General features: G+C 37.3%; 1 protein-coding gene across 1 annotated transcript; it reads left to right on the top strand.

Moving 5' to 3' along the window:
* The first annotated feature begins 369 nt into the window (after nt 1-369).
* LOC108404551 (fibronectin-like) lies at nt 370-8,740 on the top strand. Its single transcript, XM_037010721.2, has 4 exons — nt 370-631; nt 6,185-6,445; nt 8,037-8,167; nt 8,355-8,740. The coding sequence occupies exons 1-4, from the start codon at nt 418-420 to the stop codon at nt 8,493-8,495; spliced, it is 747 nt and encodes a 248-aa protein (XP_036866616.2). The 5' UTR covers nt 370-417; the 3' UTR covers nt 8,496-8,740.
* The last annotated feature ends 6,510 nt before the right edge of the window (nt 8,741-15,250 follow it).

Raw genomic sequence — 15,250 nt, 5'->3', positions numbered from 1 at the left:
ATGCCCTCTACCTGTCTAGGTGAGTGCCTGGTATGTTGTAGGTGTCCATGAGCATTTGATAAAAGAATGAAAAATATCAGTAATGGAAACATTACTCTAATGGAACTCTTAAAGTCTGAAGAATTTGCTAAGCATTTCTCAATTTTCCATTTATGTGTAATGCTTGGGTTTAGGTAAATCTTGTAGAGTAATAGCAAGACACATTTTTCTCCAAAATTGAGTTCTTTCCACAACACGGTGACAAAAGGATTTGTTAAATTTACTTCAAACATGAATTCATATGGGACTGAGATAATTTTACTCAACAATATGAGTATTGCTAATAATAAAGATATGTAAATTTATTTTCTGTTCCTTTCAGGTATTAATCCTCCCCAGAAAGTTTTTGCTAATCCTGAAGATGTAGGAGAGGACAGTATGGTCCTTCAGTGGGAGCTCCCACGAGACGGCCACGAGGTCTACATTCAAATCAAATCTGTATCAGATGAAAGAGAAGTCATGGAGCTGTTTGTAAAGGGTGCTAATAGATACAAGATCAATAATTTAACCCCTGGAATGACTTATGTCATTCAAATGGCAACAGTGATGAATGGGAACTTGAGCAAGCTGGTAACTATTCAGCAAACTCTAAGTAAGAATCAAATACTATTCATTCTCTTCAGATAGTTGCTCATTTGAGGGTATTATGAATTATTACCCTTTAGGCCCTTCTCATAGCAGGTTCTCCCTTTTTAAAGTAGATTCTTGATGTGTTTATCTAATGATAATCTTAGGACCTGGAAGAATTTGCATTTCTTTTATCCTGAAAATGCTCCATGCTTGTATTAAGGCAGCATTATTTATGATTGAGAATGTGATCCTGAAGCCACACTACCTAAGCTTAGATCTGGGTTTGACTATTTGAGTGACCCTGGGCAATGTACTCAACCATTTATGCCTCAATCTCCACATTTATACAATATGGGAGACAATAATAGTATGTATTTCATGAGTTATCCTGAGAATAACTGATTTAATAAATGTAAAGATGTAGAACAGTGCCTGACACATCACTATATAAATGTTTATAATTATTTTTGTATCAATAAGGGCATGCTGTAGCACACTGAAACAAAAGAATTGATAGTATATAGAAGATTTAGTATCAAACCAAAAAATTATGTCTATGTTTTTTCTCATGTAATATTAATACACTCAATAAGTAAACATTGAAAATCAATTATGGAGGGAGGAAGCAAAAGAAAAAAGAAGCAAATAAATGAAATAATATTTATAGATGTGTATAAATTATGGTGAACATTAGAAGGATAAAAAGCAAAGTAATGTGATGAGAGTAATGGAAGAAGGATGGAAGGTCCTGCTGTAGAAGGCTGAAATGGGAGTTAGAGTTGAATGGAACCGAAAGGATGAGACGTACCCGGAATGGAATAATACGGAAGAAGGGTCCTCCAGGTATAAAGAGCTAGCATAAAGGTAAAACATAGGCCAGAATATGCAGTGTCTAATGAAGAGGGGCAGGGCTGGGGTGTAGGAAGTGGTACTGAAGAAGTATTCAGAGATTACATCACATAGAGCTTGTAGGTTTTGCTTTTGGGTTTGTTCTGAGGGCAATGAGAAGCCATTGAGGGTTCTACGCAGGAGAGACAAAATGTGACCTATACTACAAAAATTTCCCTCTGGCTCTGTGCAAGAAATGATTTGGAAGAGGGCAAGGATGGAAGTAGGGAAACTGGGTAAGAGGGTGTTACAGAATCTAGGAAGAAGATTATTGTGGACAAGGATGGGAAGTACAGATGGGAACCATAGACATGTTTTACATTGTGCAAGTTGCAAGTCTGAGCTTTGAAGCTGGAGTGCTTGCGATGAATAAAGGGAGAAATATAGGGTTTTGACTTGAGAATTTGGGTGGATAACGGTGACTCTGAGGAAGCAAAGGTCATTAGAACTCATAGGCCTTTTGTTTAACAATAAGGGCAGCCTGCTGGAAACAATGACATAGTCCAAAAAATTACTACTAGCAGTAACCACACTTAACCAGCATTGAATGTTTCTGTTTTATCCTCTGAAGACTAAAACTAATTTATGTATGGCACTTCCATACTTAAATTTCTGGAAAGAATCTACCTAAAGATAATTATCATGGGAAACAGTTTTGAAAAAGGAAACAGCAAAGAAAGAGCTTTGCCAAAAGAAGTATTTTATGCCTATTAAACAACCCAAGAAATAATTGTTGGCAGAACAAAAGTACTATAATGTATAGATGGGAATGAGCTGTGGTCTTGGATCTATGAATGATTAGCATATGAACTTTGGGTGTCCCCATACTGTGTTTCTCTGCCTGAATTTTCTCTCTGAAGATTTAGATCATTGAATACATTTTTAAGATGATGTCCATCTATTCAGTCCCATTCTTCTTTGACTCCAGGGAACTCAGCATATTTCAATCCATCTGCCATCTAAAATATAACATTTCTGCCTTATTTCTAGATAGTGAGATTTTTGAAATTTTATTCAGCTTTATATCTCCAAGTGAAAGCACAGTTCTTGATTCTGTGTAATTAAAGTATTTGTTCATGAAACTGCTATCCATCATGGATGCTGAAACATATATTAACATATGTACTCCTAGGAAGAATTTTGGGGTTTAAAATTAGAACAGAGAACTTCTTGCCAATGCCTCATCTGATATGCAATTCCTAGCATAGTGCCTCTACCTTTATGAATGCATTCCTGTAATTTCCCGCTATTATGGGGCCATTTCTGTTCTCTAGAGCATCACAGAGCAAATCTCCCAGTTCCATGGAAAGCCATCAAATGTTTTTAACAACCATTAGGTGTTCCTGGTGGCTAGTTTCTTTCCTTCTGGATTCCACTATTTCTTACAATCATTTTGCCCTTTCCATTTAGTTCTTTTGATTGATAATCACAGTTGGCACCACCAGATTATTTATTATTCCTCATACATATTTGTCTCAAGATAAAAAAGTAAGAATTACCCTATCCCAAGGTGCATAGATAGAAATCAATACTTTCCAAGCATTAATTCAACAAATATTTATTGATAATTATTATTTACCATATCCTGTTTCTCTTTCTTCCATACACTTTGAGATACTCAAACACAAAGGGTCATTTCCCTTTTAATGAGTTTTTACAGAAATGTAGCAGAGCAGAAAAGAAAAATATGCATGTTTATTCCTTTTCACCTTTGAGATGTATCTCTCTCTCTCTCTCTCTCTCTCTCTCTCTCTCTCTCTCTCTCTCTCTCTCTCTCTTAATTATCCTGACAGTAGCTAGCTAAACTTGATCTTCAGTTATTGTAGACCTGAGCCATAAAAAGTGCCCTTCCGGAGAAGGCAGAGCTTCTAAGTACAGACCTTGGGTCTGGTTTTCCTGGGTTGGAATTCCAGCTCCACAATGATCACGTTACATCCTTTGGGAAGTCACCGAACCGTTTCGGTCCTTAGTTTCCTTCTGTCTTTACATGGGAATGGTGATCATATCTGTGTGGAGTTCATGTAATTTAAGGGCTCAGACGCCGAGCAAGCAAGATGAGTGCCGCTGAAGAGCCGCATCCATCCACGGACGGGGGTGGGGAAGCTGCTGCAGCCGTCTGTGCAGCCTCTCTTTGTCAGAAGAATGAACTGTACCCAGTTTTCTTGAAGGAAGGAGACTACAGGAGAGCTGGTGTTCGAGTTTCTTCTTTTCCCTTTCAGTATGGAAGCATACATTTTGAGATAGACTGGGTACCTCTGAGACCTCATTCTACCTTGCCTATAGTAAAAGTCTTTGAATTTGGCCTAGTTCAGTTTATCTCATATTGAAAATACCATATACAAGCTTTCACTGCTACCATTTTCTTTGGAAAAAGTATTTTCTGGAAAACAGGTAAGGATAGAGGTCACAGTTACAGAGACGGAGACCCATGCAAAGTCTCCAGAATGTGGCAATACGTTTCATTCATTTTTTAAAGTGAAATCTGCTCCCACTTGAGTTTCCAGAGGTTCAGGATATAGTTTTGAAGAGAAGGAAGAACTTTGTTCCATTCTACAGTTTTCTAGAACATCTGCTTTAACATGTTGTGTAAAATGAACAAACACCATTGGTCCCATTTCCCTGAATCAGTGGAACCAATGGAAAACCCCACATTTACCCACAGTAGAGAATGTCAGTCACTCTATACATTTTTAGAACCTAAATTAGACAATGCTTCAGCATTGTCTCTCCTTAGAAAATGTCTTGAGCACCCAAGAACATAGAAGTAAATTGTTTCCATGACTACACTGGTTGCCTATGTCCAATCCACAGACTTTTAATTTCTGTCCCTGGCACACTGAGAAGCTCTCATAGGTCATTGCCCACAGAATCAGGTGGTTTGGACACTTGTGAGGTGTCACATTAGCTCTGGAAAAGTGATACTTACTGTAAAAGCTTTGTAACTAAAGAGAGCTCTAGGGAATTTGAAGAGGAAACCCACGAAAAATGTTAGTGATGACAGAAAAAGAAAAGTTAATACAGTTGGAAAAGGAAAAACATGGCAAAAGTGCCTTGAAACCCAATAGTACTCCATGGGGAATTTGTTATAGTCAGTATATCAAATATTTCCTCATAACCATCAAGAATGGAAAGGGCAAGAGGGTTATATGCTACAGCTGAATGAATTGATGGAGATATTGCACAGATTTTATGTTCTAGAATGCTAATTACAGGTGTGCATTTAAATTCTTTTACACAGAACTGGCTCTGGGTAAAATGGCAGAATCACACTATCAAATATTTATCAATGACTTAGAACAAGTTACATTGCCTCAAACCAGATGTCCCAAGTAAAACTGAAAAGGGAAGTAGGTCTAATTGTTCTCTGGAGGAAAAAATACTTTTACAGAACGTGTATTTTAGAAGATCCCTATTTGGCAGAAAGACAAACCTAAGGACCTACTGGGGTTATCTCAGTAATCCACTGATAGATTTAAAATCGACCTGAGGACAAAATAATGTGAATAATGTGAATAGAAATTATCTAAAATTTCAAATCTGCTCTAAATAGCACAGTAGAAGTTTGTGGGACAATAAAACTGTTCAATAGAGGTCAGAGAGAGCATAAAATGTAAATAAATCTTTCCAAACTGTTGTCAGTGTTCCTAAAAATGAAATAAAATGTCTGCTCAAAATCCCTGTGCCTACAGGATAAAGTCTGACCTCCAGAGCATGGCATGCAAGCCCTCTTGCCGACAGCGTCCAGCCTCAGATGTGGCCTTCTGCCCCTGATCTTTGTTCCACAAACCCACCCCATGCTTTAACCTCCCCGAATGCCTGCCTTGTGCCTGGTACTGCCCTAAGCACTTTGTGTATAAATATAATTTCTCATTAAGTCAAACAGTGGGTCTGGAAAGCAGATCCTATGTCCTCATTTTAGAGATAAGGAAACCAAGGCACACAGGGTCATCAAGTAACCTTCTGAAGACTAGTAACAATAACTAGTAGCCAAAGGCAAGTGACTAGTAGACTGCCCTGCTAAAAAAGAGTGGGAAGACGTTGGGGTTCCCTACATGCATGGTGATGCCCTTTTTGGTTTCCATGCCTGGCTCATGCTTTTCTTTGTCTGTAATCCCCACCTTACTGCCTCTCTCCACCACACACACACTTTCTGGTAAACTCATGCTATCCTTTAAGACTTGGATGCAGCCTGAACTCTGGAACGCCTCCTCCAGTGATCTCTGTTAGAACTAGTAATTTCCTCATCTGCTCTCAACAGCTTTGTGTTCATGTCACCAGTTGCACTCTCTCCATTTGGGATTCTAGTTGATGATTTGGGCATCTCTTTCCTGAAACTGGGAACTCTTTGAAAGCAGGGACCTTATTTGCTTAATTTGGGCATTATTTCTAGTATATGAATTATCAATAGTATTTGCTTAATAAATAGATACAAAGGTAAAAATACTGGAAAATAAATTCTTATGTTTTTTGAACTATGGTATATCATAAAAAGTTAATTAGGTACTTCCAATGTGTATGTACCTACAGTTTGTTAGAATGTTTGTCTAAAGCTGACAGAGTAAACGTAAGTTTAATGCTTAGGCATTAATATTTTCACAAATTCTAGAACATGCTAGACAAAATATGGAGAAGCATGCTTGGAAAAAAAAACCCTTACTAATTGTAAATCTCTCTTTTTATCTTTCAGAGCCCAAACAAGCCCAAATTGTTATCCCTTATGAAAATTATAGTACCTGTGTGGTCTTCTTTGTTCAAACGCCTGATATTGGAGTGTTTGATGGCCTATTTATCACAATTGAAGGAGGGCCAAATGTAACCATGCCTTTAAAACATGACAGTAAAATAACTGTTGACAATTTAACCCCAGGCACAGAATATAATTTCTTTGTTTCCATCATCAGTGGGACTATATTAAGTCATATGTACTACGTGCCTGCGGTAAAAACGTGTAAGTGTTTTAGGACTTGATAAGCTTTTTCTTGATTTTGTGTTCCATTTAAAATTAGTAGGCTGCATTTACTTTAAGGCAAGTATTTCTAGAGATCTATTAAAATAATTGCAACTACCTCACTACTAAACCTGATCTTTCATTGCCCAAGTATACAGATAGAGCTAATTCTATGTAAAACTGAGAAGTCGTGAATTAAAAAAATCTATCCACTCAAAAACCATTCTTGCACGTTAATCAGAACTTTCAATGACCTAATCAAAGATTGAGTCATTTTAGGCAGGGTGTGAGAATTGGACGATATATTTTTGAGCCCAGGGGCCCTTATAGTGTCTCTCAAAATGCATAACTAAATATGTATTTGTTTTCCCATGTTGCCATGTGTCTGGAAACAACTAGTAAATACTTTGCTTAACTCTTTGAATATTTAATGTTAATATGTAATATTTGTTTATACCAATACATAGATTTTGAGATTCATACTGATTTTGATTTATCTTTTCAAACCACTCAAAAATTCTGTGAATATTAATTTTGAATATTTGGGATATGTGAAATTTGTCTAACTTACTGATGAAATTTATTCATCCAGTAGACAAAGGAATGACTGGCACACAGTAATAAATGCCATACAAAAATCACATGGCATCCTAAACACATTATAATTCTAACCATAACATGTCCAATTTCTTCATGATTTGCTTTCAGTTTTAAATCTTCACATATATCATAATACCACCTTGTGTCTTCTCCCAAATTGTAATCCTCCGATTGCTATTTAAATCAGGTTTTTCATAAAATACTTCCAAGTTGATGTCACAAATTATATTATTCTAATAGGTATTTTAACATATTTATAATCAGCTCAGTATATGTTTATATTTTATTTTTCTTGCAGTTTTATATGCTTTTTGTATCTGTATGCCTCTCTTATAAATCATGGGCAACATCTATTTTGATAGTTTATTATTTTTAAAAATAATTAGCATTGGATCATCTAATTACATCAATATTTCAATATCACTGAGCAAAATGTATTAATATTTGAGATGAGAGTCTAAAGCTGCCATTTTTTCAGTTTTTCTGAAATAATTATTTTCCTTTGTACTACCTGGAATCTTTAAAATGGGAAAAATAACTATTAAAACTCATCAGATATAGTTTGTTTTTAGCTTCAGTCAATATTTGACACAAAGAGTATTCTTTTACTTCTGTGTCTAGATTTCCTGTTTTTATCTTTTTTTTTTTCAGGTTAGGCTGGTAGCTTCAGAAAGCTTTACTCTCTTTTTCCTCCTTTGAATATTGTACATTTGCTCCCCTGAATTTTTTCTTGTGTAGCGTTTGCTACAACATAACATTAGCTGCCTATTTTGGCATTTACAATGACCGAGTATTGCAACGGATTATATTTGATAAACTGTCATTGTATGTGTAAATTACTATTTTTATTAGAATGTAGAGATGATTAATAAACATTATTGTTCTTTTTACACATTGTGCTTTTTCCCCCACTCTAAATGGAAGAACTAAAAAAAAAATCCAGTTACAAAACATTCAAGAAAAATTTTAATGTGTTGTGTGTTTTGGGTAGGTCTGGAAGCACCATCAAATACCCATGAAGGTAAAATTACAGACTCTTCCATAGAAGTTTTCTGGAGTCGAGCTGATGGGAATTTTCGCCATTACAAAATCACATGCCTGAACTGTTCAGCTACTTTCCTGGTGCGTTAATAAGGGGCTCTTAGAGGAATTAAGTTGGAATCTTTCATGATGAGTCTAATATTACTGCATTATTTTGTTGCCTAGTAGTGAAACTAAATATCCTTTTTAAATGTTTTTTTTTGCTTACGTTTGACTGTGCAGCATTTCTTACATGAACACTTCCTAATTTATTCTATTGGATTGATAGGTCCAGAAGGTCGTTCAAGAAGCGGCAACCTTCTCTAACCTGGATCCTGCCACAGTGTACACCTTTTCAATTCGCACAGAAAAAGAAGGTTTTAAAGACAGTACTCCAAACATAAAAGAAATACAAACAGGTACAGCCTGAGTACACACTTTATGTATTATTCCATGTGCAAATATCTATTTGGCTTTCTTCAGGGTTTAGTGAATAGTTCATTCTTCCCAGATTTTCTTTATGGGCAGACAGTGTCAGTGCCTCTCTTTCTGTTTCCCCTCATCTGAGTTAGCAAAACCTCTTTTGTGTACGTATGACTAGAGACTAGAGCGCCTAATTGCCTGGGATCTGGCCAGACCTTCCATTTGAGATTTAATTTCTCCCTTGTTCATTTAAGCAGACACTGAGGTGCCCTTTTCTCAGTGTTACCAACATCTTCCCAGGGGCGGAGGGTGATTTATCCCATGGCAGTCATATGAAATGAAGGCTAATTGGGAAGGATGTATGCCAAATGTATAAGTTTTCATATCTAGGTGAAGTAAAATTTGTCAACTATTCTGCTACAGTAACTACTCTATTCTTGACAGTGTTGTTTTGGAAATACGATTTATATATTTAGTGTTTGGTGATATTTTGGTGTTCTTTTACTGTAATAACAAATAATAGAATTGAGACAGAGTGTCTTGGCAATTTTGTTCCTTTGTGATATATGGAAGAATTTGAGAGAGGCAAAACAAAATATATGCTGTCCTAAAAAAATCATTAAACATTTCTGAGGTTGGTGATATGGGGAAGAAAAATAATTTTCCCTCTGTCTTTCTAGATTCTTGCTTGAGACCTCCCTGTAAAAAAGGACAGACTAGTAGGAGAAAAACAAACAGAACTTTAATAACATGAGAGATGCCCAGGAAAAAGCAAATACTCCCAGAAATGGCCCAAGCTGGCACCTTAGCTAAATCTAAAGAAGTTAAATCCAGAGTTCAACCTAAAGAAGAGAGTGAGTGGGGTGGGAGGGAGGGCATTTTGAGGAAGCTGCTAGGAAAAGCACGGGAAACCAGGGTAAGGACGTGACGCAGATGTAGGACTTGCCCTCTCCGTGCAGCTTCTAGAGGCTTAGTCACACTTCTCTCCCTCGCAGAGAGGGAGGCACCCTTCCAAACGGAGATTTCCCTTACAGATGTCAGTATCTTGTATAAGAGGGTAACTTTTACTGGGTTTTGCAGAGATTCTCCTGCATCTGCTGTTTCTTAAAAATAACCAGCCCCAAATAATCCTTATGCCAAAAAAGCATATTTTGGCGTTACCTGTTCTGCTCCCCTTCAGTGATTGTGCAAGACCAGGATGTAATCTCTCTCTACATTTTCCAGGAAAGGGAAATAAGAGTACGACACTGCTGGGATATATATCGGCTTCATTTTATATATACAATTTATTAGTTTAAAATGATTCTTGCTGTTTTTTCCCCCTCTTTTTTTTTTGAGAGGGCATCTCTCATATTTATTGATCAAATGGTTGTTAACAACAATAAAATTCTGTATACGGGACTCAATGCACAATCATTAATCAACCCCAAGCCTAATTCTCGTCAGTCTCCAATCTTCTGAAGCATAACGAACAAGTTCTTACATGGAGAACAAGTTCTTACATAGTGAATGAGTTCTTATATGGTGAACAGTACAAGGGCAGTCATCACAGAAACATTCAGTTTTGATCACGTATTATGAGCTATAAACAATCAGGTCAAATATGAATATTCGTTTGATTTTTATACTTGATTTATATGTGAATCCCACATTTCTCCCTTATTGTTATTATTATTATTATTTTTTAATAAAATGCTGAAGTGGTAGGTAGATGCAAGATAAAGGTAGAAAACATAGTTTAGTGCTGTAAGAGAGCAAATGTAGATGATCAGGTGTGTGCCTGTAGACTAAGTATTAATACAAGCTAGACAAGGGCAACAAAACATCCACGGATGCAGAAGATTTCTCTCAAAACAGGGGGGGTGAGGTTCTAAGCCTCACCTCTGTTGATCCCCAAGTTCTCACCTGATGGCCCCCCTGCAACTGTGCCTGTCTTAGGTTGTTCCTCCCTTGAGGAATCTTACCCGTCTCTGGCTAACCAGTCATCTTCCGGGGCCATACAGGGAGATGTAAAGTTGGTAAGTGAGAGAGAAGCAATATTCTTTGAAAAGGTTAGCTTTTTACTTCTTTGCAGATTTATGCCCTGTGGCTTTTATGCCCAGCATTTGTCTTGAGGTATCTTTACCACTTGTTTTTCCCCTCTCTTTTGATTTTAACTTCTCATATCTACCCGAAACAATAACAGGAAATGTCTTGGTTGCCCTCAGAGTTTGCAGAAAGTCAAATAAATCCTGATAGTAATTCAGGGCTATTTTAAAGGAGGTGCTTTGGGCTGTAGGAAACATTCTTTTATGTGTATGTTTTAAATGATACTGCCCCAAGTGCAGTTGAATTTATGCACCATAGCAGAAACTCCAGTTCAGTAACTGTCAGCTGGCTTCAGCTGCAAGTCTTCTGGGTGGTTACATTATTTCAATATCCAGAGAAAATGTAATGAAAGAGGAAACCCTGCCTTCCACCCAAAGGTATGAACATATTGAAAAGAAATTATGCCAAGTTACGAAAAACAAGATTAACATTATATATATATTTTTATACAACTATGTTAGTGGCTTAATCTAACCAGAAATGAAAAAAAACTTTGCAAATGCAAAACAATTTTTTGGACTACAATGTGATTAGAATAACACAGAATACTGTCTGATGTACAGTAAAAAATTATTTCTGCAATAAATAATAGTGAATTAATTCAAGATATTATTATACTTGTAGGTATAATATATAATTTTTGACTTTCATGAAATTTTTCAAAGTAGGAGGCTATGATTTCTGATGACCTATTTGTACTTACACATAGCAAATTGTTTCTGTGAAAGACAATAAAAAAACAAATCTTATATATAAAATTCTTTTCACAGATATTGCAAGAAGTTGGAGCTTTCCAAATATTTGAGCTAAATGTTTTTATATGTGATTTTTTTTAATGCATAGGACATTCACATTTACTAGCCTCTCTCCAGGGACTGACTTCTTAATTAGTGTTGTAACCACCAAGGGACTAAAGAGAAGCCATCCTACTGTCCTCATGGTTAGCACTTGTAAGTTCATTTTATATTTAATTTTTATGGGAAAAATTAGGGAAATAGTTGTTTTTAAAGCCAATATCAGATTAAAAATGAATGAATATGGATGGGGTTTATGACATGCTTGGGGACGAGTACAGCATTTACACAGAGAATGCCTGAGTTCTGGTCCTGCCTCTGTCTAACTAAATTTTTAGTTATGTGACCTTGGGAAAAACTGTTAAGTTCTCATTTAGAAAATGAGAGTAATTATTCCTGTCTAGGTACAATATCTTGTTACTAAAATCAAATGCAAGGGCTCTCTGGGAAAGTGTAAACTTGTCTAAATCCTAAAGTATTATCATCAAGAAACAATACTTTTTCCAGCATTTTGTGGCAACATTTTATGAAAAACAGAGCAAAACCTTAGAATATGAAAAAAATAGATGGCACTGTCTTTTTAATTGCATTATTTGGGTTCCATTTGCCTTTGGTGACCTTGGGCTCACTGGTACTCCTGCCAGGAACACATGCAGGTGCTCCAAAGTGTGATTTCTCAGGGGCCCAGGCCCCTGAGCCTGTGTTCAGCACAGTCTTATCAGGGTGAGAGGAGGCCTCATCTCAGACTGTGCAGTGTGGACCAGGAAAGCACTGGAAAATGTAGCAATAGGCACATCAAATCAGTGCAGTCATATGGTATTTGTCTTATATGAGTTTAGTACACAAGCATGGTACTATGTGCATAAGGCACCAGACACCCCCCCACCCCCGGGTCGCTAGAATGCAGGCAAAGGCTGGAAGGACCTGCAACCCGGTACTGAGGGTAAGGCTTGTAACCGAGGTGTCTGACTCTGAAAGTGGTATGATGCTGTGCTGCCTCATAAAGCCCATCTAAAGAAACATCAGAAATAGACAAGAAACGGCCTCGTTTTTTAAAATGATAGCTCATTATTTTATATTATGAAAGCTTCATGCTGCTTAAATTTGGGCTGTGCCATCCTCATGGTCATCGTCATCACCATGGTCACCGTCGTGATCACTGTGGTCACCATCATCAGTCATCACCATGGTCACTGTCATCATCATCATGGTCACCATCACCACCATGGTCACCGTCATCACTGTGGTCACCATCATCACCGTGGTCACTGTCATTACCATGGTCACCATTGTGATCTCTGTGGTCACCATCATCACTGTGGTCACTGTCATCACCGTGATCACTGTCATCATCACCGTGTGTGTCACCGTCATCACCATGGTCACTGTTGTAATCACCATGGTCACTGTCATCACCATGGTCACCATCATCATCACTGTGGTCACCGTCATCACCGTGATCACTGTCATCATCACCGTGTGTGTCACCGTCATCACCATGGTCACTGTTGTCATCACCATGGTCACTGTCATCACTGTGGTCACCATCATCACCACAGTCACCATTGTGATCACTGTGGTCACCATCGTCACCGTCATCACTGCGGTCACCATCACCATGGTTACCATCACCATGGTCACCATCACCATGGTCACCATCATCATCACTGTGGTCACCGTCATCACCATGGTCACCGTCATCCCTGTGGTTACCATCACCATGGTTACCATCACCATGGTCACCATCATCACCATGGTCACCATTGTCATCACTGTGGTCATCACTGTCATCACGCTGGGCCCTTGTACCTTGTCAGGCACTTTGCTAAGCACTCTCTGTGCTTTATGTCACTAATTCTGAATAACAGTCTTTATTCTATCAATGACAGTGAGGTGTAGGTTTTTTACAGTGTTTACAAATGAAGAAACTAAGGCTTAGAGAATTTCAGGAGCATATTCAAGATGACAGAGATTTGAACCTACATTTCCCTGGTATCAACTTCAGTCTTGTAACCACTATGCTTCAGTAAAGAGGCCACTGTGTTGTAGGAAGGACTACCGATTCTTGGCTCTGTACTTTGTATAAACCATTATGCTATCTGGACCTCCATTTCCTCATTTCTACTCTGGGTTTAATCATACTTTCCATATTTCATGATGCTGTGGCTTTGACTGGGTTTTCCCAGATAAAGTGGGTAACTTTTTTTTATTTCAGCTTTCCTACTTCACAATTTGACTTTTGTCTTCTACTGTATAATAATAATTTTTGGTCTTCTTGGATCTCTCTTTCTTTGCAAGCTACCTCCACTCTACTTGGAAGTAGATGGAATATTAATAAATGTACAAAATAAGACTAAAATATATTATGGAATATGGAAGAATAATGCATTCTTTCCAGTTTGAAGGGAATATGCATCACAGAAAAACAGAATAAAAAGGATTGTAAATAGGTGGCTCAGGTTAAATCTACCACTGAGATGAATTCTAACAAACTTAAATCAATATGTAAGTAGGGACAAAAAAATCTCATGCAAAATTTGAATTTTGGCAATGAAATTCTATTAAAATGGTAATATTACATTTCTCATTATAGAAAGCAATGCAGCATTCAGTTTGAAATATAAATTAGAAACAGACGTATTTGAAAAATAAGTTTACAGAATCTTCTCACATAAAATGATTAAAGGGAAAAGGAGTTTGTGAAGTGAAGGAAGGGAAATAATGTATCTATTTTTTACAATGCATAACATTGTGAGTTGAAATACCAGTTCTAATAACTTCATTCTGAATTCTGCTATGAGAAAAAAGAAATGTTAAAATCAAAAATCCATAGTTCAAAAAAATCCATAGTTCATATAATTTTATTGTGGGAAGAGCCTTTCTAGAAAATTCTTTCTAACCTTCCATTGTAGAAATGGGGAGACTGAGACTCAGGGTAAATAGCTTGCACCAGATTACACACTGCTAAAGCTGACTGAATAAACCTAGGAATCCTCTTCATACTTAGTGTTCTTGCATAATGTGACAGTCCAAGTAATCAGTCTAATATATGTAACAGCAGTAGAACTGTTGTGTGTGCATGTAAGATATCCTTCCTTTGTTTTATGTCATTGCCCTAGATCCAGACCCACCATCAGATCTGCTGATTTTTGGACAGAAAGAGAACACAATATATTTGTCCTGGCAGCTCCCACAAGGAGGCTTTGAAAAGTTTCAGGTAAAGAGCAGAGCTGCTATCGCACAACCTTAATGTTTATTGATGTCTTTATTTCCCTCTTGCTTTTCTCCTGATTTTACATTAATGGTTTTAGAAATTATTGTTATGGTTTTAGAAATTATACTCCTTTAATGTAAGATTTTACTTAAAGGTAATTTCTCTAAGTACTGCATCAAAAGTACAAACTTGTCATTGGAGGTTCCCACATCTGAGTAAAAGCTGATATTTGCCTTTAGGAGAGTTTGGTTTTCACTGGAGATAGACATGTGCTGGAGGACAATGCTGACAGGAGCAGCCCGAAGGAAGACTGAGGTTATTAGTCTTAGAAGTTAGAGGTGGTGATGACCACAGGCTCTCTTTCAATTTCATCCTAGAGGTTTAGTTTAGAGGGAAGTTTAGCCCAGAGAGAAGAGCAGGAGAGTAACTTATACAGAGAAGCCACTTTTCAACTATGTCTGCTGTTATTTGTAAGGTAAATGTGTACATTTTTGTGCTTTTTGTTGTTGGTAATGTAACCTGGCATCATGTGCAGAAACATTATACACGCCCTCAGGCTTACATTGTACTGTCTGCAGACAGAGTCAGGTTCCGGAGACAGCACTGTTGCTTGGTACTCCATGGGAGCAAACGACTTCTCCACACTTTCATGTGGTAGGAGATAGT

The sequence above is a fragment of the Manis javanica genome, chromosome 10 (assembly GCF_040802235.1).
Source record: "Manis javanica isolate MJ-LG chromosome 10, MJ_LKY, whole genome shotgun sequence".
NCBI classification, from domain to species: Eukaryota; Metazoa; Chordata; class Mammalia; order Pholidota; family Manidae; genus Manis; species Manis javanica.
Note: the sequence above shows the minus strand (reverse complement) of the source record. Positions and strands in the feature narration are given on the sequence as shown.

Coding starts and splice junctions, on each gene's coding strand:
- LOC108404551 (XM_037010721.2), top strand. CDS start 418: ATGGTCCTTCAGTGGGAGCTCCCACGAGACGGCCACGAGGTCTACATT. Junction 6,446..8,036: donor CGTGCCTGCGGTAAAAACGT/GTAAGTGTTTTA, acceptor TGTTTTGGGTAG/GTCTGGAAGCACCATCAAAT. Junction 8,168..8,354: donor ACTGTTCAGCTACTTTCCTG/GTGCGTTAATAA, acceptor TTGGATTGATAG/GTCCAGAAGGTCGTTCAAGA.